The sequence below is a fragment of the Tetranychus urticae genome, chromosome 1, assembly GCF_039701765.1.
Source record: "Tetranychus urticae isolate SD_2017Ah chromosome 1, NJAU_TeUrti_SD_1.0, whole genome shotgun sequence".
Classification (NCBI taxonomy): Eukaryota; Metazoa; Arthropoda; class Arachnida; order Trombidiformes; family Tetranychidae; genus Tetranychus; species Tetranychus urticae.
Window position 1 is genome coordinate 3,116,037 of NC_142958.1, and position 27,450 is coordinate 3,143,486.

At 32.2% G+C, this 27,450-nt stretch overlaps 5 protein-coding genes and 1 long non-coding RNA gene across 7 annotated transcripts in view; 4 read left to right on the top strand and 2 right to left on the bottom strand.

The window, feature by feature from the left end:
- Positions 1–249: 249 nt before the first annotated feature.
- Positions 250–2,510, top strand: LOC149094388 (uncharacterized). The gene is made up of 3 exons (XM_089270218.1): positions 250–514; positions 581–1,428; positions 1,531–2,510. The coding sequence occupies exons 1-3, from the start codon at positions 265–267 to the stop codon at positions 1,579–1,581; spliced, it is 1,149 nt and encodes a 382-aa protein (XP_089126344.1). The 5' UTR covers positions 250–264; the 3' UTR covers positions 1,582–2,510.
- Positions 2,511–3,972: 1,462 nt separating this feature from the next.
- Positions 3,973–5,181, top strand: LOC107372045 (splicing factor 3B subunit 2-like). Its single transcript, XM_089270220.1, has one exon. The coding sequence runs from the start codon at positions 3,995–3,997 to the stop codon at positions 5,060–5,062; it is 1,068 nt and encodes a 355-aa protein (XP_089126346.1). The 5' UTR covers positions 3,973–3,994; the 3' UTR covers positions 5,063–5,181.
- A 430-nt stretch (positions 5,182–5,611) lies between these two features.
- Positions 5,612–7,872, top strand: LOC107361283 (uncharacterized). The gene is made up of 3 exons (XM_015928075.3): positions 5,612–5,876; positions 5,943–6,790; positions 6,893–7,872. The coding sequence occupies exons 1-3, from the start codon at positions 5,627–5,629 to the stop codon at positions 6,941–6,943; spliced, it is 1,149 nt and encodes a 382-aa protein (XP_015783561.1). The 5' UTR covers positions 5,612–5,626; the 3' UTR covers positions 6,944–7,872.
- Positions 7,731–9,779, bottom strand: LOC107372056 (uncharacterized). The gene has a single exon (XM_015940199.2). The coding sequence runs from the start codon at positions 9,777–9,779 to the stop codon at positions 7,731–7,733; it is 2,049 nt and encodes a 682-aa protein (XP_015795685.1).
- Positions 9,780–13,954: 4,175 nt separating this feature from the next.
- Positions 13,955–27,450, bottom strand: part of LOC107367742 (uncharacterized) — a 69,489-nt gene continuing 55,993 nt past the window's right edge. Inside the window, exons 5-7 of one of the 2 annotated variants that reach the window (XM_015935500.3) lie at positions 16,105–16,585; positions 14,914–15,144; positions 13,955–14,435 (exon numbers count right to left, since the gene is read on the bottom strand). In XM_015935500.3, coding sequence (XP_015790986.1) covers positions 14,415–14,435; positions 14,914–15,144; positions 16,105–16,585 — 733 coding nt within the window. In that variant the 3' untranslated portion in view covers positions 13,955–14,414. Of the gene's footprint in view, positions 14,436–14,842; positions 15,145–16,104; positions 16,586–27,450 lie in introns of both variants that reach the window. The other variant, XM_089270217.1, reaches the window with a different exon arrangement.
- On the top strand, positions 15,795–16,919 carry LOC149094389 (uncharacterized). Its single transcript, XR_016200989.1, has 3 exons — positions 15,795–15,937; positions 16,095–16,355; positions 16,447–16,919. It is a non-coding gene; the product is annotated as an uncharacterized LOC149094389 (long non-coding RNA).

The following is a 27,450-nucleotide window of genomic DNA, read 5'->3' on the forward strand; positions in this document are numbered from 1 at the left end:
CATTTTAATTTTTGGTAACAGTCTAGTTATACGGACACAAAACAATAACAAAGGCGTTAATTGAGGCCCCAGGCCATCCAAGCCCAACCGAACCTAACCAAACCTAACCAAACCTAACCTAACCTAACCTAACCTAGTCCGACCTAGAGCGCGACAATAAACGATTATTTATTTGAATCTATAGCACTGTTTATTATATGTGTCCGTGTAAAACCTGTCGATCTTGAAGAACTTCCTGATTATCTGGAAGTAGTGAAAAAGCCTATGGCATTGGAAACAATGATAGCTAAAATAGACACTCATAAATATGAAAGTGCCTCGCAATTCTTAGATGATATCGAGCTAATTTGCCATAATGCTCTTGAATACAATCCTGATAAGGATAGTAATGACCGAATGATCCGACATCGGGCTTGTGCTTTAAGAGATGCAGCTAACGCTTTTATCGAAGCTGAAATGGACTCTGATTTTGAGCAAGTCTGTCAAGATGTATATGAAAGCAGAAGACGTCGAGGTAAGTTACAAACAAAACTGCTGTTCGTTTTTATATTCATTTTATTTCGTTTATTTTATCTCTCAGGAGAATCGACGAATCTTTTTGCTCCTCCGAATTATTGGACTGTTTACACATCCGCTGCCATTAGGAGATGTGTAGAGTCACCTGAACCTGTTCCAGCTCCTGGTGGTTCAACAACTGATTCTCAAGGAGCTGACAATAATTATAATATAGATGAAGATACCGAAATTGAGTCACTAGACGGTTACAATGAAGATAAAGTTCAAAGTTCTTCAGAGTCAATATCTAAAGATACAGGTTATCGTAACAAAAGGCGTAGTCGAAGAAGCCATCAACATCGATGGAAACGTTTAAAAGTCAAAGATAAACGTAATAATGGTGCTATCAATGGCAGAAAACTCCGAAGCAAAAAGAGTAGTTCAGATAGTCGAGAAAGCAGCAAGATGACCACGAGGAGGAAATGTAGACGAACATCCAGAGACAGTTACGATCGTTCTGAAACCGAGCTTGATACACCCTCAGAGGATGAAGATAAAGTTATACCTCGAACAATGTTGACAAACGGATTTTCTCGAAAAAAACCAAAACCTCAGCCAATTGTCAGAGCTTCTCCTATTCCTCATCAACGTCCACCAACACCATCACCTCCTACACCACCACCGCCACCACCGCCGCCCCCACAACAACAACAACAACCAGAGTTAGATAAACCAACTGGTCCTCCAAGTCCACCAAACACTCCTCCACCTCAACAATTGATCATAGATCGTGTTCAAGTATCGAAAATATTCAACAGAGTTGTTGATGTTACAAAGAATTGTTCAGTTGAACAATTGGAAGAAGTATATTCTTGTCTTTACCGTGTGATTAATCGTCGCCGAAATGATTGGAATCGATCAGCTTTAATAATGGTTAGTATTTTCATATTTGTACATTTATTTCTAAACGTATGCTTCAATGATTTCAACTCCCGGTTTGATAATCTAATCATGTTTTTCTTTCTATTTTTCCAGGAATTAAGCGATGAAATTGATAAATTTGAACGTCATAGAAAATACAATTGATTACTACAGAATTTAGATTTTTGATGGCGAGCAAAACAAATATCAATGGTGATAATGTTTGAATCAACTGTTGCAACTGCCATTTATTTATAATTGTTTTATTGCTCAATTGATCGAAAAAAATACTTTCTCGATGATACATTGATGCGATTTTTTGCAATGAATCTTGTTTTTGATGAAAAGAAACAAGTTCAAACCAAACACTGCCTAATTAAAACAAGAAGAATATCAGATGGATCAATAGACGAATACCAAACAAAACTAATCTGAAATGTGTTCACATATTTATATTATAAATATTGATAGATACATCTATATATACATAAGTACTTATAATTACAATTATTGATAATATCATATACATATATTTGCAAGTTTTTCTCATGCAAGTTCAATTTTTCACTTTAAGTTGTGTTGCTTATCGTATTTGTAATATTTCTCACAAGGAACAATTTTTGCAAATATTTTGGATAAAAAAAACAAAGCTAGAAATGAGCCAAAATAAGCTGAAAAGCCAATCCTCGTCATTATTAACTTATTACAATTTCCTTTTTTTAATGGTAAGTGATTAGCTGAATTCAAGATCAAGTAACATTATACTTTAATTGTATTAACTATTTTAATTGAATTTTAATGTTAGTGATGATGAAACCAATGTTTCAAATATATTAATTATATAAATACATTCTAATACTACTTGAGGTCAAGACTGAAAGACTAATTATCATTTTTCCAGTATTTAAACTCATTATTTGTATCATTGTCTTCATCATCATCCAAAAATAGATCAATTATTTTCCTTTTCTTTTGTACTAATGTTATCATTCATGAATGGCTCAATTTTTTCTCTTTTCATTAAATTTATGATTTTGTCTACAGAGTTTAAATCTTTGCTCTCTGAAGACAAACTGTAAATTCGATTGTAAAAATGTGCTTTTTCTTCCAAATCAAATTTGCTCCCATAAAACTGTACCAACGATAAACTCTCTTGAATATTTTGTTTGGCTATATTATGAACAATTAGAGTCCTGATTGATTGTTTGTCTTCATACAACTTCATTTTGGTGATTAAATTTTGGCCCGATTCAGGATAACCCTTGACCACAAGACGATGAACACAGTTGAAGACGATATCAGTCTTATCAAAATATTTACACACTGAATCAAGCAATGACTCGAGTTGATTGAACATTTTTTTGTCGATTAAATAATCGAGCAAAATATTTTGGCCTGGAGTTAGTCGGAAGGTATGAAGACAATGATAAAACTCATCCAAAGCTCCTTGAACATCGTTGCAGGTTAAATGGATGGTCACTCGAGGTCGAAGTGATTTGTTATTTGGTTTAATCTTTTGGTTTGACAAGAAAGAGTTGCACAGATCTTTTACCAACTTGATATCTTTAGTTTCCTCTCCAATCAGCTCTAGATAATCGCGAACCAAAGAGTTTGTAGTGTAAGACGCAAAGTCGGGTCTTGTCGGTTTATTGGTTGATTTGTAAATCTCTAACAATATCATATCAACTGAGTCATTTAAAAGTCCACTCGACACCATTTTAATAGCCAAATGAAGGATTTTACTCAAATCTGTAGTAAATCCATCTGGGATTAGATTTTTGTAAAATAAAGCCTTTTCGAGATCATCATTAATTGCAAAGAAGGCCATCAATGTAGAAGCCATTGCAGGAGAAATATTTTTATCGTTTAAATTATCCAAAAGTTGATTAACCCTTTGGCAAACAAGTTGATTAGGACCATTTGTTGGTTGATTATTCATGCTACAATAAACAAGAATGAGTTTACGAATGATTCCGCGAGATTTTGGGTTGGTTTCTCTTTCTATTAATTTAAGACGAGTCTCGTAGGCCTCAATGGGTGAACAAGTTGCAGATGAATAAGTATACCATGCATTGGACTCGTCAGAATATTTGGTTTTTCTGTCCACTAGATTACGAATTGATGAAGCCAAGGATGTACCATCAAATGAGGAAAGCAATATTTCACCAGCAACTGGAGTTATGTACAAATATTTTTTTCTCATGTATCTGACAACAGATTCAAGGATAGCTTGATCATCATCTGCCAAGACTCCACTTGCATTAAGTAAGAAGAAAGAGTTGAATATAACTTGATTAAGTGATTGAGAACCCAGCCTTTTAGTCAAAGGGAGGCCTTTATCCAATCCATGTTTGATTGTGTAGGTAACAAGATAAGGCACTAGTTTATAATCAGCTCGAAAATTGTAACCCATTGTCGACAGCAACTGTTCTAGACGAGTAATATCACCAGAATTAAGATAATGAGCTATACATGTGTTGATTAAAAAGTTGGGAGTTAATCCAATGATAACACAGCGTGAAAAAAACTCATCATAATACGGGTAAACTTTTCTCCAAATCACATCCGCAAACATTTCATGGAAATGAGAAATGCGCTGCAAGAGAAAGAGGATGCCAAATCTTTGAAAACAAGACAACGAGAAAAAATACGACCAAAACTTGGGAAAATTGATATTGATTACGAGAAATTTCATGATGCATTTTTCAAATGGCAAAGTAAACCCAAAATGACAATTCATGGAGAAATTTATTTTGAAGGAAAAGAAAATGAAACAAGATTAAAAGAGAAAAAACCCGGTGACCTGAGTGTCGATTTGAGAGTTGCATTGGGAATGCCAACTGGCCCTAATGGGCATAAATGTCCACCTCCATGGCTTATTGCTATGCAGAGGTATGGTCCTCCGCCATCCTATCCAAACCTTAAAATTCCGGGCCTAAATGCAAGAATACCTGATGGATGCTCTTTTGGGTACCATGCTGGTGGTTGGGGTAAGCCCCCAGTGGACGAATTTGGTCGACCACTTTATGGTGATGTATTCGGCTTAAATACAATCGAAAACGATTTGAATAAGGGGGAAAAAGTAGAAAAGCAATTATGGGGTGAAATCGAATCCGAGGAAGAGGAAGAAGAAGAGTTGGAAGAAGAAGAAGAAGAAGCAGAAGTAGAAGCAGAAAACGGCAAATTTACTGATGAAGCAAACGACAGTGGATTTTTTACAGCGCCAGATGAGTTGGAAGCATCTTCAGGTTTTTTTTCAGTGGACAAAGGAATGGAAACACCAGCTATCATCGAATTGAGAAAGAAAAAGATACAAGATGAAATGGAGAGCAATGCGAATGCTTCTCTGTTTAATATTATTCCTGAAAAGAAAACGGAAAGAAATGGAAAAGAAATGATGCCATCTAATCATATCTATGACGTGACGGGCTCATTCAAAAGAACACAAGGAGTTGAAGTTGCACTGGATCCAAATGATTTGGAAATGCCTATTGCAGATTTAGCAGCTAAATACGAGAAATCATTGAAACAAACGAGTAAAGAAGATTTAAGTGATATGGTTGCTGAACACGTGGCCAGTCAGAAAAGGAAAAAAACACAAGACTCTTTCAAATCCAATAAGAAATATAAAGATTTCAAATTTTGACCTTTTTTGTGTATTTTGACATAATTTTAGTATTATATTCATTTCATTAATTTTGTAAACAAATTGAACTTTAAATCTTAATAAAATTTCGTATGTACAATCTACATTCTATATAAAAAGAGGATGCTTCACAAAAATTGTAGCAATTAAAAAATTAAGATTATAAATGATGATTGACTAGATACACAAAAAATAACTAGAAGCTGTTCAGAATTTGGGTTCCTAAAAGAGAATTATTTATCTATAATTCTATCTTTTCCTAATAAACTAATATGTAAGCTGATGAAGATGTAAACATTACATTTTAATTTTTGGTAACAGTCTAGTTATACGGACACAAAACAATAACAAAGGCGTTAATTGAGGCCCCAGGCCATCCAAGCCCAACCGAACCTAACCAAACCTAACCAAACCTAACCTAACCTAACCTAACCTAGTCCGACCTAGAGCGCGACAATAAACGATTATTTATTTGAATCTATAGCACTGTTTATTATATGTGTCCGTGTAAAACCTGTCGATCTTGAAGAACTTCCTGATTATCTGGAAGTAGTGAAAAAGCCTATGGCATTGGAAACAATGATAGCTAAAATAGACACTCATAAATATGAAAGTGCCTCGCAATTCTTAGATGATATCGAGCTAATTTGCCATAATGCTCTTGAATACAATCCTGATAAGGATAGTAATGACCGAATGATCCGACATCGGGCTTGTGCTTTAAGAGATGCAGCTAACGCTTTTATCGAAGCTGAAATGGACTCTGATTTTGAGCAAGTCTGTCAAGATGTATATGAAAGCAGAAGACGTCGAGGTAAGTTACAAACAAAACTGCTGTTCGTTTTTATATTCATTTTATTTCGTTTATTTTATCTCTCAGGAGAATCGACGAATCTTTTTGCTCCTCCGAATTATTGGACTGTTTACACATCCGCTGCCATTAGGAGATGTGTAGAGTCACCTGAACCTGTTCCAGCTCCTGGTGGTTCAACAACTGATTCTCAAGGAGCTGACAATAATTATAATATAGATGAAGATACCGAAATTGAGTCACTAGACGGTTACAATGAAGATAAAGTTCAAAGTTCTTCAGAGTCAATATCTAAAGATACAGGTTATCGTAACAAAAGGCGTAGTCGAAGAAGCCATCAACATCGATGGAAACGTTTAAAAGTCAAAGATAAACGTAATAATGGTGCTATCAATGGCAGAAAACTCCGAAGCAAAAAGAGTAGTTCAGATAGTCGAGAAAGCAGCAAGATGACCACGAGGAGGAAATGTAGACGAACATCCAGAGACAGTTACGATCGTTCTGAAACCGAGCTTGATACACCCTCAGAGGATGAAGATAAAGTTATACCTCGAACAATGTTGACAAACGGATTTTCTCGAAAAAAACCAAAACCTCAGCCAATTGTCAGAGCTTCTCCTATTCCTCATCAACGTCCACCAACACCATCACCTCCTACACCACCACCGCCACCACCGCCGCCCCCACAACAACAACAACAACCAGAGTTAGATAAACCAACTGGTCCTCCAAGTCCACCAAACACTCCTCCACCTCAACAATTGATCATAGATCGTGTTCAAGTATCGAAAATATTCAACAGAGTTGTTGATGTTACAAAGAATTGTTCAGTTGAACAATTGGAAGAAGTATATTCTTGTCTTTACCGTGTGATTAATCGTCGCCGAAATGATTGGAATCGATCAGCTTTAATAATGGTTAGTATTTTCATATTTGTACATTTATTTCTAAACGTATGCTTCAATGATTTCAACTCCCGGTTTGATAATCTAATCATGTTTTTCTTTCTATTTTTCCAGGAATTAAGCGATGAAATTGATAAATTTGAACGTCATAGAAAATACAATTGATTACTACAGAATTTAGATTTTTGATGGCGAGCAAAACAAATATCAATGGTGATAATGTTTGAATCAACTGTTGCAACTGCCATTTATTTATAATTGTTTTATTGCTCAATTGATCGAAAAAAATACTTTCTCGATGATACATTGATGCGATTTTTTGCAATGAATCTTGTTTTTGATGAAAAGAAACAAGTTCAAACCAAACACTGCCTAATTAAAACAAGAAGAATATCAGATGGATCAATAGACGAATACCAAACAAAACTAATCTGAAATGTGTTCACATATTTATATTATAAATATTGATAGATACATCTATATATACATAAGTACTTATAATTACAATTATTGATAATATCATATACATATATTTGCAAGTTTTTCTCATGCAAGTTCAATTTTTCACTTTAAGTTGTGTTGCTTATCGTATTTGTAATATTTCTCACAAGGAACAATTTTTGCAAATATTTTGGATAAAAAAAACAAAGCTAGAAATGAGCCAAAATAAGCTGAAAAGCCAATCCTCGTCATTATTAACTTATTACAATTTCCTTTTTTTAATGGTAAGTGATTAGCTGAATTCAAGATCAAGTAACATTATACTTTAATTGTATTAACTATTTTAATTGAATTTTAATGTTAGTGATGATGAAACCAATGTTTCAAATATATTAATTATATAAATACATTCTAATACTACTTGAGGTCAAGACTGAAAGACTAATTATCATTTTTCCAGTATTTAAACTCATTATTTGTATCATTGTCTTCATCATCATCCAAAAATAGATCAATTATTTTCCTTTTCTTTTGTACTAATGTTATCATTCATGAATGGCTCAATTTTTTCTCTTTTCATTAAATTTATGATTTTGTCTACAGAGTTTAAATCTTTGCTCTCTGAAGACAAACTGTAAATTCGATTGTAAAAATGTGCTTTTTCTTCCAAATCAAATTTGCTCCCATAAAACTGTACCAACGATAAACTCTCTTGAATATTTTGTTTGGCTATATTATGAACAATTAGAGTCCTGATTGATTGTTTGTCTTCATACAACTTCATTTTGGTGATTAAATTTTGGCCCGATTCAGGATAACCCTTGACCACAAGACGATGAACACAGTTGAAGACGATATCAGTCTTATCAAAATATTTACACACTGAATCAAGCAATGACTCGAGTTGATTGAACATTTTTTTGTCGATTAAATAATCGAGCAAAATATTTTGGCCTGGAGTTAGTCGGAAGGTATGAAGACAATGATAAAACTCATCCAAAGCTCCTCGAACATCGTTGCAGGTTAAATGGATGGTCACTCGAGGTCGAAGTGATTTGTTATTTGGTTTAATCTTTTGGTTTGACAAGAAAGAGTTGCACAGATCTTTTACCAACTTGATATCTTTAGTTTCCTCTCCAATCAGCTCTAGATAATCGCGAACCAAAGAGTTTGTAGTGTAAGACGCGAAGTCGGGTCTTGTCGGTTTAATGGTTGATTTGTAAATCTCTAGCAATATCATATCAACTGAGTCATTTAAAAGTCCACTTGAAACCATTTTAATAGCCAAATGAAGGATTTTACTCAAATCTGTAGTAAATCCATCTGGGATTAGATTTTTGTAAAATAAAGCCTTTTCGAGATCATCATTAATTGCAAAGAAGGCCATCAATGTAGAAGCCATTGCTGGAGAAATATTTTTATCGTTTAAATTATCTAAAAGTTGATTAACCCTTTGGCAAACAAGTTGATTAGGACCATTTGTTGGTTGATTATTCATACTACAATAAACAAGAATGAGTTTACGAATGATTCCGCGAGATTTTGGGTTAGTTTCTCTTTCTATTAATTTAAGACGAGTCTCGTAGGCCTCAATGGGTGAACAGGTTGCAGATGAATAAGTATACCACGCATTGGACTCGTCAGAATATTTGGTTTTTCTGTCCACTAGATTACGAATTGACGAAGCCAAGGATGTACCATCAAATGAGGAAAGCAATATTTCACCAGCAACTGGAGTTATGTACAAATATTTTTTTCTCATGTATCTGACAACAGATTCAAGGGTAGCTTGATCATCATCTGTCAAGACTCCACTTGCATTAAGCAAGAAGAAAGAGTTGAATATAACTTGATTAAGTGATTGAGAACCCAGCCTTTTAATCAAAGGGAGGCCTTTATCCAATCCATGTTTGATTGTGTAGGTAACAAGATAAGGCACTAGTTTATAATCAGCTCGAAAATTGTAACCCATTGTCGACAGCAACTGTTCAAGACGAGTAATATCACCAGAATTAAGATAATGAGCTATACATGTGTTGATTAAAAAGTTGGGAGTTAATCCAATGATAACACAGCGTGAAAAAAACTCATCATAATACGGGTAAACTTTTCTCCATATCACATCCGCAAACATTTCAAAAGTACTTTCTGGATGAAGCGAGCTTAACGGTTTCAAATCATTCTCTAGTAATGAACAAATTCTTGTAAAACTCGAAGTCTTTGCAATTAAAGGTGCATAAAAATGAGGCCTCGCTACGTCTCTCATTTTAACAAACTGGTCAAGATAATCTTTGGCCTGATTATAAGATAAAAAGGTGAGAGCAGCTTCAGTCGCTTGAGATAGACCAAATTTATTGATTCCTTTTTGTTGCCATTCAGAGCAAATCTTCAAGATTATTCCAGGTTCAACGTTTGATCGTACCAACAGATGCAGCAACTCTCCACCGTAATTTGAATAACTTTTAACCTTATCTGGAACCTCAAGGAACGAAACACCAGCCAAAGCTTCTCTAAGACGATTAGCTTCAACCAACTTAATCAATCGTTGCAGACTAATCATTGTCAACCAAAGGGATAACTCCTATTTCAGAAGATAAGTCATTGAACTATCAGACTTTTAATACATTAAAAAGACACAAAACTGAGTCAAATCTTTGAGAAAATTAAGATTTGGATAAAAAATCACTCACAAGAACAAAAAAAACAATGTAAATAGCAACAATGATGAAATCATTAACCAGCTGACAGCTCAGTGCAAATGTACTTGGAAATTGAATTTACCGCTTAAACACTATGTTAGTTGAAATAGCCTTGACTGTTATTTACACAGAAAAAGTTAACGGATAACTTTTATTTACTTAACTAATTGTTGTCCTAAACTTGTGATGAACTTGTATCTCTTTCTGTTGAGAAATATTAATTTTACCATTCAATAATGTTAGTTTAATTGAGTGACCTAATATATAAACTCTTCTGATTGGTAAGTTAACCCAATGGCTTATACAGGAGGCTTAAGAGCTCTGTAAATTGACCATTTAAAACCGTGTTTCCCGGTTTATTAGTTAAATAAACAGTTCTTACAAACAATCTTTACATTTGTGTTCATTTATGTCAAAAGTTATCCTTGACAAGAACAATATAAACACTGAGATAAACCCTAAAGGTTGATTAAATAAAGAATTTTCACCATGAAAGGTTCATACCATCATCCAAAGCCGTCAACTTAACAGCCTGCCAGTTGAAGCCAACAAGATACCTTTAAGCCTTCCACCTACAACCATCAATCACAACTTCAAGAGTCAACAATTAACCTATTAATGAGGCAACCTTCAAGGGACCAATCAAGAAAGGAACTGCCAATTATCAATTCAACTTAATATGAAACAAAGTGAAATGATTAACCATTTTTCTCTGTAGACAAGAGTATTTAAGTCTGAAACAACATGAATAGCAAAAAGTGTAGAAGAGATGAGTAAACAAATAGATTTCAGGTAAAATCTGGTTTTACACCCTAAGGATATAACTGTTATCTGTGGTAAAATATATGCATGTATTTCATAAACACATATAAATTCATGGTAATATTTTCCCATGTTGTTGAATAACAATATGAGAAGAGTGAGAGAAGAAACATTCCGCCAAAGACTTTCAATCATAATTTCACTGAACAACCATTATTATCAATTTAAGTATACTTACAATTTCCTATCAGATGTACATTATTTTGACAGAATGTTCAGTCAAGTTCAAGCCATTATTCCCAAAAAAGAAAGATTCATTCTTAAACATTATTCTTGCTATTTTTAGGCCTTAGCTGTCCAACCAAATTTAATACATGATGTTAACAATGTTGCTGGCAAAGTGAAAACAAAACAAGAAAAAAAAGCCAAACCTGAAATCATTTCTACCAGATATTTGAACCCAAAAAAGACCCAAATAATAACGAGTATAAAGTGAATTCATCAGTTGATTATCCCAACTGGAAATTGTGATAAACCAATGAAATAGAAAGCAAAAAATGAAGCAAAGTCCCTTTAGGCAAAGGTAACATTATTAAAAAAGATTATTATTATTAACATTATTATTGCTATTACCATTGTTATTTTTATCATGAATTTCATTATATTATTGAAGTGTGTAATATACACTATTGATGTTGATTCAATGAAAACAAAATCAGTCAGAGATGCAGTTAATTATACATATTTAACTGTTTCATCTGAAAAATGGGTTAACATTATTTCACTGAAAATTGAACCCAAAAGGGAAGCGAATGAATCAAATTTTTTGCTTTATATGTTGGCAAATTTTTGTTGCAGATAAACAGGGAAACAGAAAATGATAAACAAGAAATCGAATCAATTTCATGGTTCAATAACTATTCTGGGCTTCATCAAGTATTACCAAAATTTTCATCTTTTGTTATATAATAGCATTCATCTTTACCTTGACTTTGACACCAAATTTCAGAGTCGACATCATTTTTACCTTTTATTGTCAATCTCATCAAACTGCATTCCTTGTTAACCCTTCCTTTGAATAGCAATTTTTATCCATTATTTCTGTGACATTCAATCAATTCTTAAATGAATATTCATTCTGCCATATCATTGCTATTTGAATATATTGTTATTATCATAATTAGCTAATTAATCTGATAATAATAGCCGCAAGGTTTAAAGGCATATTCAGATTAACATGTAAGTAAGTGTGAGTTGTCAAGATGATGATGATGGTTAAATTGATTAATTAATTAACCAGAGTAATGAACAGTCTGACATGAACAGTAAAGATTGTTGAGATTATCATATTTAACATTAGAAACAGCAAAACAGAAACCATTGGATCATCATTAATATTGTTTGCATTACAATCATAATCATCATCAGGCACAATTTACCTTGAACCATTTCACTTGTTAAAGACCATTAATAGATAAATAGTTGCCATTACCTTTACGATTCCATTTCAATGATTAAATCTATTTCTGTTTCAACGATTTGAATCAATGTTTTCTTTCTCCTTATCATTTATCCATTATAATGTTTCATCTCATCTTGATCCCAATGGATGTAAAAACACTGAGACAAGCAAAAATATGAGATGAATATGAAAGGAAAGGTCCATTCAGTTGATTAAAATTGATGTATTATAGTTGACAATGAAGAATAAGGTAAGAAGAAGAAAAGGAAATATTCAGGTAAAAACATTCTATTCAGATATTCAGCCTGATGCCTGGTGCAAAAATCATCGATAAATGATTTTCATTGTTTCAAAATGAGCTTAAATGTACCGTGAATTGAACCAAGGAAAGTGGCAAGGTTGGATAAGTGGTGCAACCTAAAGGGTTCACTGTTTAGGTTTACTTTTGAAAGGTTAAACTGGTCGATGAAAGATGAATATAATGATACAATAATTGAAGTGATAAATAATTTGTTTCATTTATTATTGTTTTTTTTTCTTCCTCTTCTTCATCCAATCGTTATTATTAATGGGTTTGATTGTATCTTTGAAATGATAATGATAGGGCCATAAAAATAAATATAAAAAGACAAGGAAAATATTTTGGTAAAAATAATAGCATCTTGAAGGGAATGAACAAGAATACACAAAATAAAGGTAAAAACTGGTAATGGTTGTAACTGTAAATGTGACGATGATTTTGAATCTACCTGGAAATGTGTTGGATATAAAACCATTTTTATCTGGTTTAATGCCTGGTTAATAACCAGAAATAATAAGCTTTAGTCACCCTTTGGATATGAAACAGGTTAACCTGTAAAGTAGCAATGAACAGCCACAAGAAGCAAGGAGAAAAGTTGAGAGACCAAAATGATTATCTGGTTTACTTGGTCATCTTATTTCATAGTGACATGGTTATCATGATTAACCAACCTCTTAATCATTGTTATTTCTCATAGGAACCGGATAAAAGGCTGAATAAGAATCAGTTGATAAGACAAAAATGGCAACAAGATGGACCAGAATGAGACTCAGAATGAAACTCGACCAGTTAAACCGTTTATTCAATATCAACATCCATCAACCTCCCAGTCTTACATTGACCACCACCATCAACATCATCATCCTTGTCAACTCATTAAACTTGCTTCATTAATCAGGTTATTAAAGGTAACCCAATCAATCACCTTGACCATCAATACGAGGTAATAAAAAACAGTATTCATGAATTATCAAGTAAAGCCTTTGTATAGCAACAATCATTACAATTACCTTTATATCAAAACACTTTTACAATCACAATCAATCTTGATCGATACTTCAATTTATTCACTTTAATTTTTACAATTTAATCGGTTAACCAGCTTATAACAAGTTGAATATTAAATTTCCTGTCAACCTCTTGATTATTCAAGGATCCATTGAAATGTAGTTTTGTGTGTTTACAATTAATTGCTTTTATTTAATTTTAAATTAATTTTAAATTAATTTTTACTTTATACTTTGCTTTACATGATTAGTTTGGGTTGCTAATAATAATCATTTTTCAATTTGACAATCTAATAAATTGAACCAAGAACAGGAAAATATTACCAGAAATGTAAACCTAAACCAGAAAAATATTTCAAGTAAAAAGCCAAAGGCAAAGTTGAATAAACAATAGCATTTTTTTTTTAATAAAATTGATATTTTGTTTCTCCTTCTCAATTGAATTGTTTTCAGATAAAAGAGAATTGAGTTTACTATTTAATTTTGTAATGATAATAGCAATAATAACAATGAAATAATTAGGTAAATTGTTATTATTGGTAAAACTTGAATTATGCTTGTTTCTTGTAACTTGTTTTTGCCTTTTCACTTTTACATGTATTCTTACATATTTATATATTTTGTACACCTATTTATAAATTTATAATATTATAATATATCATATTAATATCTCAATTCAGGTTTGTTCCGTTTTTTATCAAATGTGCATAATTATAATAACTTTTGCTTTCATTTATCCACCTTTGGTGATCCAGTAAAAGCAGTCATGGCCATTTTAAGGTGATTCTCTTTAATAAACAACAAAATAGACCATGTCAAGCCTTTTGTTTTATCCCAATTTTTGCAGGTCCAATCAATTGATATGTTTCAAGTTTTCCCTCAGGTTGAGCTTCTTCCGTCTTTTTGATATGGATGATTCCAGATGATTTGTCCAATATTTGTTGGACTCAAAAAAACAAATTTCCTATTTGCCAAGAAAATGTTGCTGAAAATGAGAAATAGAGAATTATAAAAACAAAATTAGACATTGTTTGCTTATAATAAAAGTTATTCTTGAACAATATGTTCCCCTAAAAACATTTGTTTATTCAGGTTTGACAGAAAATATGAAAATATTTGACGTGAAAGGTTTAAAATGCACAAAAAGAAATGTCATCTGATATCTTTGATTTGAGAAAAGAACGAATGTTAATACCAATGTGATCATGAACAAGGCAAAAGTAACAGTAAACATATTGTAATAAGGGTAACAGATTACAAGTTGTCATGCAAATAGTGAGTTAAGCTTGATATTAGAGTTACTATTAGAGAACCACTTTTTTGATCCACTATTTTTGACCTGACAAAATTTTCATCTTTTGTCAGGAATCATCTTAGATCAATAACATTTACCTTCAACTTTCATCTAGCTTAATAATGTGGTATCAACGGTTAGAAAAAAAAATAAAATAAAAATGACTTACCATTCCAGTTCCTAATGAGTTTAACAGTTTCTCCGATTTTGTGGGTGTTTTAGCTTTTTTAAGACCCACTTTGGTAAGTAGTTTATTTGACGTTTTATTAGGCGAATGGCCAAACAAACTGGGGGAAGGAGTTGAACCAAATAAAGCTGCCACAGAAGAACGACGACCTTTGGTTGGTGATATCATTGGAACCGGATTAAAGTCTATCTTTAATTGTGACGTTTTAGATTCCTTTGTAAAAAAACGGTTGAAATAAAAAATAAATTAACCTCCATTTTAATGGGTAAAAGGGATTATGAAGGGAAAGCAACATTTCACTCCCCTTTCATAAGTACACTAGTTTCACGGATAAGTTAATTTTTGATCAGCGCCGTCTACTATACTACCAATGGTATAGTTAAGCATCTTACTACTTATTGTAGAGGGCGCTGATCAAAAATTAACTTATCCGTGAAACTAGTGTAACCAGAAAAATCTTTTTTTGTTAATTAACCCTAATCTTCGTAAGATGGCGACTTAAGAGTTTCGCATTGTTAAATTAATCATTGGATTAATGCTAGAAATTTTGATCTGAAGCTATCGGAAAACTCGTGAAATTAGTGCTAGACGATGATTTAGATAAATCTTGAAATTCGAGTCAAGGTTGTCCTCGCTTGTAGTTTTGTGGAGCCGCGACTTTACGCGCTATCTAAAGCAGAAGAATCTTTAATCTCCAAAGATGGCGTTACTAAATTTCATCAACCTTTGCGTTTTACTGAATTCCCACAACGGTTAATTATCTCAATGATGACTGTAAGTCAGAATGAAACTCATGAATCGAACATAATAAATCATTTTTAATTTGATAATGATAATTTATAATGTTATTCAACTATTGTCGACACTTCACTGATGACAAAAATGTCTACGTAATTAATTAACCTTCAAGTAATGTTGGCTAGTAACAGATTTATTATTAGTCTTGCTAGGATTGATTCAACACTTTTGGAGAACCATTTTTGTGTTAAAATTGAATTATTGTAAGGTAAGCCTCATTTTTGTCATTAAAAAATATAATTAATTGAATCATCCTTTAACCTTTCTCTTCTCTTCTCTCATTTCTATTGCCTGTGTTTTCTGTATGTCTGTGTATCTTAAAATTATTATGGATTTCGTCTAATTATGTGTTTTCAAATTATCAGTATTACTTACAAGTGAATCAACTGCTGAACAAAGCATGTCATCAGCTGCTCTTGAAATTTTATTGGCAACCCTTTTGATATCATGAGGATTAATTGCTGAATGTCGTCTCCTATGGAATTGCTGTAAATCTTGTAAATTAATTGATGAATGGCGACGTTGGTTAAGATTGGATATCTCAGTTGGATTGATGCTTGAGTGACGGCGGTTGGTTAAGTTGGAGGTTGAATTGACTCGCGACATACTTCGATTATCAACAGTCGGTGAGGAAAGAGCGATTTCAATTCGAGGAATGTTTATAGCATTATCTGAATGACGACGGGTTTTTAAATTACTTCCAGGTAAACCCAAAAGATTGCTGTTCTCAGGAGAAGAAGGATCAGATACAGATACTTCATCGCCCGATTGACGCCGAGATTCTATTTTTAATGTTGGTGGACGTTGAGGATAAAGTGGATTAGTTGGTTGATTAAAATTAATCTCAATTGGAACCCTGTAAACATCGGACGAAAGAAAGATGGGAATTAGAAACAAAATTTTCATCAGTAAACACCTTTAATGCAAGCCAAGTCATTCCCATGAAATTGATAAACATCTGAACTTACAAAAGATGATTAATATCACCAGTAACATTATACCTATATTGTAATTATATATTAGTATACCAGTGTATGATTAGCAATAAAATTTATTAAAATAATGAAATATAATAAAAACAAAATTCAAGTCATAAAATGATCTGACAAAAAGTTTTGGCGACTGATTTCGAACGAAATCAAATCAATTAGTCAAAAATTTAATCACCAAATAAATTGAAAGTCCATTAATCTCAGGTTTTAATTTCATGATAGTTTAGAGAGTTAGATTTGAGTATATCAAGATTTGCAAATTGAATCTGAAAATGAAAATTTTACCCAAAATTGCAGATTGCTTATTCAACGGAAAGATTCCAATATTTTATACTGGATAAACATAAAAGTTTAAAAAAGGAAATAAATTTGCTTAATTAACAAATACATTTGATAAAATTAACGCCTCAATTTTTCTATTATATTTTTCATTGTCCGGTTCCACAGCTTTAAAAGTGTCTTGATGATAAAACTTTATAGATGAATTAGTTTGGGCGTTTTTTGAAAAATGGGAAATTTTATAATAATTTATTTATTACTATTAGGCCAAACTAGCCCATAAATTTGATTTCAATCCTAACGTTATTTATTGAACGTTTGAAGTTTAAAATTTTTCGCAGTAAATTTCATGGCTCAATAAAGTTGGCACCAGCTTTAAGTCCTTTTAATTAACGAATGAATTCAAATTGAACATTGTTGTTGGGTGCAAATGAAAGAGAATAACGAAATCAAACCGATGGTTATCCAAAAATTGAGTCAACAAATTTATATTTTTTGCATCCTGGCTTTTCATTTCATTATTATTTAGCCAGAGAGATTTGAGTATACAGTTTGTACAAAGATTCGCACATTAAAATGAACTAAAATTTTAACCAAACATTGTAGATTGCAACGGAAAGATTTCGATATTTGACGATGGCAAGCATAGGAACTTAAAGCGGAAAATAGATTTAATTAATTAAGAAATATAAGTGATGAGATAAACGCCTCGGTTTTTATTACATAATTAATTATCCGGTTCCAAAGCTTTAAAAGTGCCAAACTTGTTGATAAAACTTGTACTACAGTTCTTGTAGAATGATTAAAATGTGTTTCTCGTTTTTGTTCATTTTCATGTTAATCACTTCTCAAGTTGCATCTAAAAATTCATGTAATGATGAGTGTTTAACCAAAACATATTGTATATCAAGTGATGGTTCCAGTGTTTGCTCAAAAAATAATCTGGTTACAGCTCAATTCAAAGTGATTCCAGTTTTTGGTCAATATGATAATCTTCAAATAACCCTGAAAGGTTATAATGTGGCACCAATTGATGAAAAAACAATCAAAGTGAGCTTTGACAAACCGCACTCTCATCCAAATTTAAACAGTATATACAGTTGTTACAAGCCATCTTTTGGTTCAACTTGTGCAAAGTTTGATGAAGGCAACTACAGTGTAACAACTGGATCATCGTATTACATGGATGGTGTTTTGTATTGTATCTGGACTTTCGGCATTGATGATAATATCTGGCCATACCGTCTAGATCTGATTGGTAGCAAATATGGATCTATATCAATCTATGACGACTCAATGCAAGTCACAGTTGCTGAAGACAATAGTCAACTCCCAATTTATCACGCTCAATATCTTAAGTGCTGTAATAAGGTTCATGGTAATGATCAGTTTGTGCTCACTTTTGACCAAACCGATAAACAAATCCGTTATCGACTTTATTACTGGAAAGAAAAGGACGATCTAACTGTAACTCTAACGCGAAAAGATGGAATCCAATTACAATTTGAATGTAATTTTTATTCAAATAAATTAAAAAGCTATATTAGCAATGGCACTGTGCGATTTTCGGTCGATCAACAACTTATAAAAAAGGTCGTGATCTATCACTTAATATGCTCATGGGCTACTCCTTTTGTTTTGAGTAATTCAACAGTCAGCATTGATACATCTACCAGTTACTTTGACTTGCAAGTGGAAGTCAATGGTGACACAGTTTACACTGAGAAATATGTTACACTGGAAAATTCATCACATTTGGTCAACTTGAACTTTATTTTGATTGTTTTTGCAGTTTTGCTTCAATTTTTGGTGTTTTATCCATAAACTGACTACTATCAAATGTTTTATCGCCAAAAATAAAAACCCGGAACGGAAATATATAAATTGCAAAAGCATGAAGCTCAAAAATGAGATTCTTTGTTGCATTAAAAGTTGGTTTATTAATAATAAAACCATCGATAATTATTGGTAGTAATTATTACAACTTGTTCCTTCATTGCAACTCTTATGAACATTGAATAACCTTTTCAATAAACTAGAATTTCAATTCTTTAAAATTTTTGCATATTTATTCAGCCAAAAAAGCAAAAGTCAAAATATCAAATCGACTTTTGAAATTGATATAAAATAAAAATTTATCTTAAAACCGAGTGGTGAATTGGTTCGGCGTTCATTTGACAAAATGAAAAATTTATGATAATTTTGAATCTAATCATCTTTCAGAATTGCAACTTCGTTCAATTTTTGCAAAAATGGGTAAAATTGTGCGATGTTGCAATTACGAAATTTCTTGCGAAATAATTGTAAGTGTATGATTATCAGTTTAATCGGTGAAAATGAATCCAACTCTTCGATAAATTGTAAATAAGTGTGAATTTAATTGTTATTAAGTTTTGGTGTTTTGCATCAAAACCGTGAGGCCGATATGCAGCATCAAATAAAACATTGCAGATTACTTATTCAACGAAAATATTTCAATATTTCATGAAGGATAAACATAGGAGTTATCAAGATAACACTGATGTAATTCATTAAAAATAGCCGATAAAATCAATTAATATGTGACAAAATTTACGCCTTGATTTTTCCACTACTAATTAGTCGATTCCCAACCTTTGAAAGTGTCATATTAGATGATAAATTTTTTGCCAGGAAATGATTAAAATGTATTTCTTGTTAATCTTCATTTTTATATTAATTAATCTCCAAGTTGAAGCTCAAAATTCATGTAATGATGAGTGTTTAACTAAAAGATATTGTTTATCAAGTGATGGTTCTGGTGTTTGCTCAAAAAATAATCTGGTTACAACTCAATTCAAAGCGATTCAAGTTTTTGGAAAATATGATTATCTTCAAATAATCCTGAAAGGCTATAACGCAGCACCAGATGATGAAAAAACTATCAAAGTAAGGATTGATTCAGACGGCCATTCAAATGTATACACTTGCTATAAATCGTCTTTTGGATCAACTGATGCAAGGTTTGATCGGGGCTCCTACAGTATAACAACTGGATCATCGTCTTACATGGATGGTGTTTTATCTTGTACTTGGACTTTCAATAATGGTGATTCTATCTGGCCACTAGGTGCAGATATGATTAAATACAGTTCCCAATTAATAATACTCTATAACGACACGCCGTCTGGAACTGTCGTCAAGACACTAGTCAACTTCCAATTCATCATGCTCAATATCTTAAGTGCTGCAATAAGGTTCATGGTAATGATCAGTTTCTATTGACTTTTGACCAAACCGATAATCAAATACTTTATCGACTTTATAATTGGGAACTCGAACGGGATAGCAAAGTGACTAACTTTGACTAGAAAAGATGGGCGCAAGTTACAATTTGAATGCACTCTTTATGCTGATGTAAAAGGGTATATTATCGCTGGTATTGATCGTTTTTCTGTCGAAAAACAACTTTTCGTGGTAATCAATGAAGAAATATGCTCATGGGCTACGCCTTTTGTGCTGGGCGACTCAAGAATCAGTATCGATGCATCTAACAGTGTCTTTGACTTGCTGGTGGAAGATGACTCAGGCATAATTTACGCTGAAAAAGGTGTTACATTGAAAAATTCATCACATTCGGTCAAATTGAGCTTGTTCTTGATTGCCTTTGCAGTTTTGTTTCAAGTTGCATTGATTCGACCATAAACCGACTATCAAGTAGACTATCATTCAAAAGCAAAAACATTGAATGATAATGAAAAACATAAAGTTCAAAAATGAAATTTTTATCTTTTGTTACAAAGTTAATTCAATAAAACAAATTGATAATTAGTAACAGTTACATCTTGATTGTGGGAAATATTGATCGAAATCGGAAAAATTATGGTTCTAACTTGCTAACAGAACTAAGAAGTACTCGAAACTTCATCACAAAGCCTGTAATTTTGCCTTTGTTCTTCGGGGAACTTGAGGCTTTGATTTTTTGGACCGAATTAGAGTTAATTAAAATGAAAAGTTGTGCAGTTAACTATTAAATTATTTATTCACGAGTAACAATTGATTTATAACTGAATAGAAAGAAAGATTGGGATGATTGACTGCAATGTCTTTTTGATCAAGAAATACATTCATTATTTGAATTATTATTTCTTGTTTCATTTCATTTCACTTTCTTTACTTTTTTAGGTTTGATCGTAGTTGAACTCATAACAATTATGGATGGTGATATTTAAGGCAAAGTAGGTTTCAATACCGAGCTGGATAATTACCTAACGATATCAATATTTGATGGTGAATAAAGTAATGAACCTCGGAGTATTAAAGACACAGTTGAGCCATTCAGCCGATAAAATCAATCAATATGTGATAAAATGTACACCTTAATTTTACCATTACTCATTAGTCAATTCCAAAGCTCAGAATGAGTACTCATCTCGTGTACTCAATGTGAGATCTATTTTTAGCAAAGAAAGAAGTATGTAATCACATTCATCAATCTCTTTCATCATTTAATGATTATTTAGCTAGGGCAATTTGTGTATATTTTCACACTCAACCTTAAATGAAGTGAAATATCTATTGCATACCACTTATGCAACGTAAAGATCATCATATTTAATACTGAATAATCATTGGAGTATAAGGTAGAGTATTGATTTGAATCATTGACAAATAGCCGATAAAATCAATTAACATCTGATTATTATCATCATTATTAACATCTAATTATTGAGTGAATTTTCCATCATTCATTAGTCGATTCAATATTTCATGATGAATTAACATGGGAGTGTAAAGGGGAACATGGATTTCATTCATTGACGAATAATATGTTATAAAGTTGCCACCTTAATATTTCCATAATTATTTATTCAATTCTGAACCTTTAAAAGTGTCAAACTGGTCGTTCTTGTAAAATGATTAAAATGTGTTTTTTGCTTTTGTTAATTTTCATCTTCATTAATCTTCGAGTTGAAGCTAAAAGTTCATGTAATGATGAGTGTTTAACCAAAACATATTGTATATCAAGTGAAGGTTCTGGTGTTTGCTCAAAAAATAATCTGGTTACAGCACGATTCAAAGTAGTTCCAGTCTTTGGTAAATATGACTATCTTCAAATAACACTGAAAGGTTATAATGTGGCCCCAATCGTTGAAAAAACAATCGAAGTGAGCTTCGACAATCCACACTCTCATTCTAATACAAATAGTATATACAGTTGTTACAAGCCATCTCTTGGTTCGACTTATGCAAGGTTTGATGAAGGCAACTACAGTGTAACAACTGGATCATCGTATTACAAGGAGAGTGTTTTATCCTGTACCTGGACTTTCAATATTGATGATACTATCTACCCACTGAATGTAGATCTGATCAAAGACAGTTATCAATCAATATCACTTCATGACGACTCAAAGGAAGTCATAGTTGCTCAAGACACAAGTCAACTCCCAATCTATCACGCTCAATACCTTAAGTGCTGTAATAAGGTTCATGGTAATGAATTTCTGCTCACATTTGACCAAACCGAAGAAAAAATACGTTATCAGCTTTATTATTGGAAATACAATAGTAAACATTTAACTGTAACTCTAACGACGAAAGAAGGAATCAAATTACAGTTTGAATGCGCTACAGATGTAGATGGCTATATTATCAATGGTACTAAGCGATTGCCTGTCGATCAACAACTCATAGAATCACAGGTGATCTATTCTGAAATATGCATATGGGCAACTCCTTTTGTTTTGGGCAATTCAGGAATCACTATTGATGCATCTACCAGTGTCTTCGACTTGCATGTGGAAGTCGAAAGTGTCACAGTTTACACTGAAAAAGATGTTGTTTTGAATGATAATTCGGAAAGTTCATCACATTTGGCCTAATCGAGTGCCATTTGATTGCCAAAAAATTCAATATGAGAGCAAATTCATGAATGTTTTTCCTCTTTTTGGTCGATCTTTTTTTACAATCGGTTTGCATGTTGAAGTGTGGTCTTAGCCTTGGCTATTCATCCTCGATCTCGGTACACATTCGATAAGATTATCGCTTTTGGTTCTTTCACAAGCCCTAAGGAATTGCAGATCAACATGTGTCAAGCCAATTTGAAACTCACAAGAAAAAAGACGAACTTAAAAAGAAAGAAACAATATTATAAATTGAAATGATTTTCAGTTTCATTTCGACTCTAGTTTCGTTCTGAATCAACTTTCATCTGATGGTGTAACATTGTTACAGGTTATTGAAACATGAAACACGATTAGAAAAGGCTCGAGTTGATTTGAATTATTAAATTGGTTCAACAGCAAAAGACGATTAAAAGGGGAATCCAACTAATCTATTTATGAATTAATTTTGATCAATAGATTTGATTAATAGATAAATTGAAATGAGTTTTGCTGGCAAACGAAACAAATTGAAACAATATTTACATTGAATCGAACAAAAAACGATGAAAAAAGCAATGAAACAGATTAACAGAAAATTATTGTACAAACATTGTGTTAACCAGATTCTGCAATACTATCAGAATCTAATTCATGATCATTTTGAAATGTTTAAATTGCTCTTTTTTATTCTGCCAACATTTCAATCTTTTAAGATTATCATGGTTTTCGTCTGATATAATCAGATCGATTGTGATTCCTACCTTCAATAGGAAATCTTATTTGTGTTATAAATCATTGAAAGAGAGGAAAAAGTGAAACAAGAAATTCATTCATTGAATTTCATCTTAAAAGATTATTTTTTTCCTCTTCTTTTTTTCATTCCATTATTATTAATCTGTATTGGCCTAACAGAGGTTCAATATATTTACAATGTTATTGCCAATATTAATATTTGAAAAAGGACAAGGTAAAGTTGTTTCGAGGATTTTACTTTGTCCCTTCAGTTTCGGTTATTTGCAATCGATTTGATTCTTGTTTTCCTTTTCTTGTAATCTAATGTTAACAATTGAACATGGAACCATTTCAAGATAACATTTCATATTATCTTACATGAAATGCAAACAGCAATCATAGGTTGAGAAACAATTTCATATGCACATGAATAAAACCTTAATGATGTTTGATAAACGGAAATGATTGATGAATATTAATTTCCAATTAAATGATTGTAGGCGTAATAGGTTGTAGGGTGATTGAAGGTAAATGGTAATCAACATTCAAATGATTAAATCTTTATTTACACTTCTAAATGTAATGTTTGAGTTTCATTTCAAGAGCATCTTTAAACAGTCTTTTAGTTATAAAAGTCTGGTTCTTGTTGGGTTAAAGAAACGTCAAAAGATTTCAAGTTTTCATGGAAAGATAAGGATGAATAAAGGTCATCTATTGACCTTTTTTGAGTAAACATTCTAAATTGTGAGTGTGCTTTGAAAAAACAATAAAAGTGTTTATTAAATTTCGAGGTGAAATTGAATCTGTCAGAGTGTTTGATCAACTTGAAGAGATGTAATGATGAGTGTCTGGCAAATTGACGAAAAAATGTTTCAACAGTTTTAATAGTTGAATGTTTGTCGGTTTTCATAAAAAAATTGATTTGCATCTTTCGCTGTCTGTCATTACAAGAAAAGGATGAAGAAGAAAATGAAAGGAAAAAACAAATAAACTGAATGATGACTGATAGTGGTTCAGTTATTTGTTTGACTCTACATTTGATGTAAGCTGATTGTTACATGAGTACAAACTTAGTAAATAGTTGATTGTGAGAAACTTTAATGTTCCTTTGTACAATTTGATGTAAAGAAAGGAACATGGAGCCACAAAATTTTCTCATTTCCTCATCATTTACCTGATATTTCTGACATTATTTAGTTTCTTTCCTTTAACATCATGTTAATACTAAAGTATTAGTATTTAGATTCAAAAGTATAAAATTCAAAAGTGAGGCTTTGATTGTTTGTTACATTAAAAGTTACAAGCGGACTTCGATAACGACTGATCGTAAATTTCTTTTCACTATGTGCGATTAATTGGATCTACATTTAAAAGACTCAAATTCTCAACAAAAAAATCATCTTCAATGAGAAAATAAAATCTGCTTCTACAGGCGAACAAAATGAAATTGAACTTTTGAGGTGAATTTTATGAAAAGTCTTCGATATGAGAAGTTTTCACCGACGAGAATGTTTCGAGTTCTTATTTTTGTCGCCATCATTTTGACGCAAAAATGTTTGATCATGGCTGGAGTTTTTCACTGAGCAGGTTGCAATCAAACGACTTCGATAAACACGTATTCTTAATGAAAACCCATTGTCAGGATAATAATATTCATTTGAGATGATTAACTGTTTCTCACAGCTGTTCTTTGTTTGTCAGTTCAACTCTTCGTACATTTAACTACCATCGTACAAAAATTTATTTACTATTTTCTTATCAAAAATTACATCTAACTTATGGAATCAGAAGATTCCAGTGTTCGATGAGGGATAAATCATGAGAGTGTTTCAAAGATAACAGAAATTTTATTTATTATAATAACAATAGGCGATAAAATCAAACAATATTTGATAGTATTTATGCCTTTTTCCATCATTCATTAGTCGATTCCAAGGAATTCTAAGAGATAAAACTTTGCAGGAGATTTGATCATATCAAGATGTACTCACACAACATGGAAATGCATTGAAATTTTTAGCGCAAAATTGCTTATCGCTTATGCAACGAAAATATATCAATATTTAATAAACACCTGAGTTTAAAGGAAACATAGATAGTCCAATCGTTTAAAAGTCTCAACTAATTGGTAAAACTTGTCCATTCTTGGAAAATGATCAAAATGTGTTTCTCGTTTTTGTTCGTTTTTGTCTTAATTACTTCTCAAGTTGAAGCTGAAATTTCATGTAATGATACTTGTTTTACTGAAGAACATTGTATATCAAGTGATGGTTCTGGTGTTTGCTCAGACAATAATCTGGTTACAGCTCAATTCAAAGTGATTCCATTCTTTGGTACCTACGATTATCTTCAACTAACCCTAAAAAGCTACAATGTAACATCAGATGATGAAAAAACTATCAAAGTGAGCATCGAACAACCTGGCTACCTTGGAATTAATTACACTTGTTATAAATCGTCTAATGGACCAACTGATGCAAGTTTTGATCGAGGTTCCTACAGTTTAACAACTGGTTCATCGTCTTATATGAAAGGTGTTTTATCCTGTAACTGGAATTTCATTATCAATGATGGTTTCTGGCCAGAGCGAGTAGCTAGGGTTAGAGACAGTTCACTATCAATAACACTCTATGACGACTCAAAAGGCGTTTTAGTTGCTCAAGACACTAGTCGTTTTCCAAGTTATCATGCTCAATATCTTAAAAGCTGTGATAAGGTTCATGGTAATGATGAGGTTAGTCTCACTTTTGACCAAACCGAAAATCAAATTTATTATCATCTGCATTGTTTTTCAAACGATGCCAACGAATTGGCTGTAACTCTAACGAGAAAAGATGGAATCAAAGTGCAATTTAAATGTTATCTTAAGTGGAATGTACTAGATGTCTATATAACCAATGGCACTAAACTAATGTATTTTCCAAAGCAAATCACAGGCACACCTGTGATCCAAGGAGAGATATGCTCATGGGCGACTCCTTTTGTTTTGGGTGATTCGAGAATCAGTATCGATGCATCAACCAGTCTCTTTGACCTGCAAGTTGATGTAAGCAGAATCCCAGTTTACACTGAAAGAGATGTTACATTGAAAAATTCAAAACCCTCTAGCAAATCTTAGTCCGCAAATGTGGCAGAAAGTTTACATGACTGATGCCATACCAAACCAAGTCAAATCACACTAATGGTTCTTTGAAAATTTGATGAACAAATAAATTTAAATTGCATTAATTTCGTATTATCATTTCATGGTATTATTTGAGTATTTGAATATTTAAATATTTTTCGTTGCCTAGTTTTAACGCGAGAACATAAAAATATAACCAATAACGGAGGAGAATCAAAAAGGTTGTCATTTATTTGAGCGCATTTGACACACGTTTATGGTCTTTTGCGAGCAATAATCTGCTCTGGATTGCAAATCAAACCAACTAAATAATAATGAAAACAGTGTTTAACGGCGATTTCAGGATAGCAACAGGCATTGCAAAAACATAATAAAGTTTAGTTCAAGTTGATGATGAATAAAACTAAAGCAATGCAAAAATGTTAGCAATTAAACAAGCCACAAATTATTACAAAGCATTTCATATTGAGGACTGTCATCTGTCGACCTTTCTTGATCGAATATACTAAACTGTAAATGTGAATTGAAAAAACAATTGAAAAGTGTTTTCAACAATTTTTTCATTTCCCAATTTCATATTACAACTCTTCTGAAACTCGACTACAAGAATTCGTTTGCTATTTTTTCAATCTGACTTATGGAAGCAGAAGATTACAACAGTTTAACGGTAAATAAGGCAATGAACACGGGACTTTTAAAGATGTTTGAGATTTTAACAATAAACGATTGCCGATAAAATCAAACAATA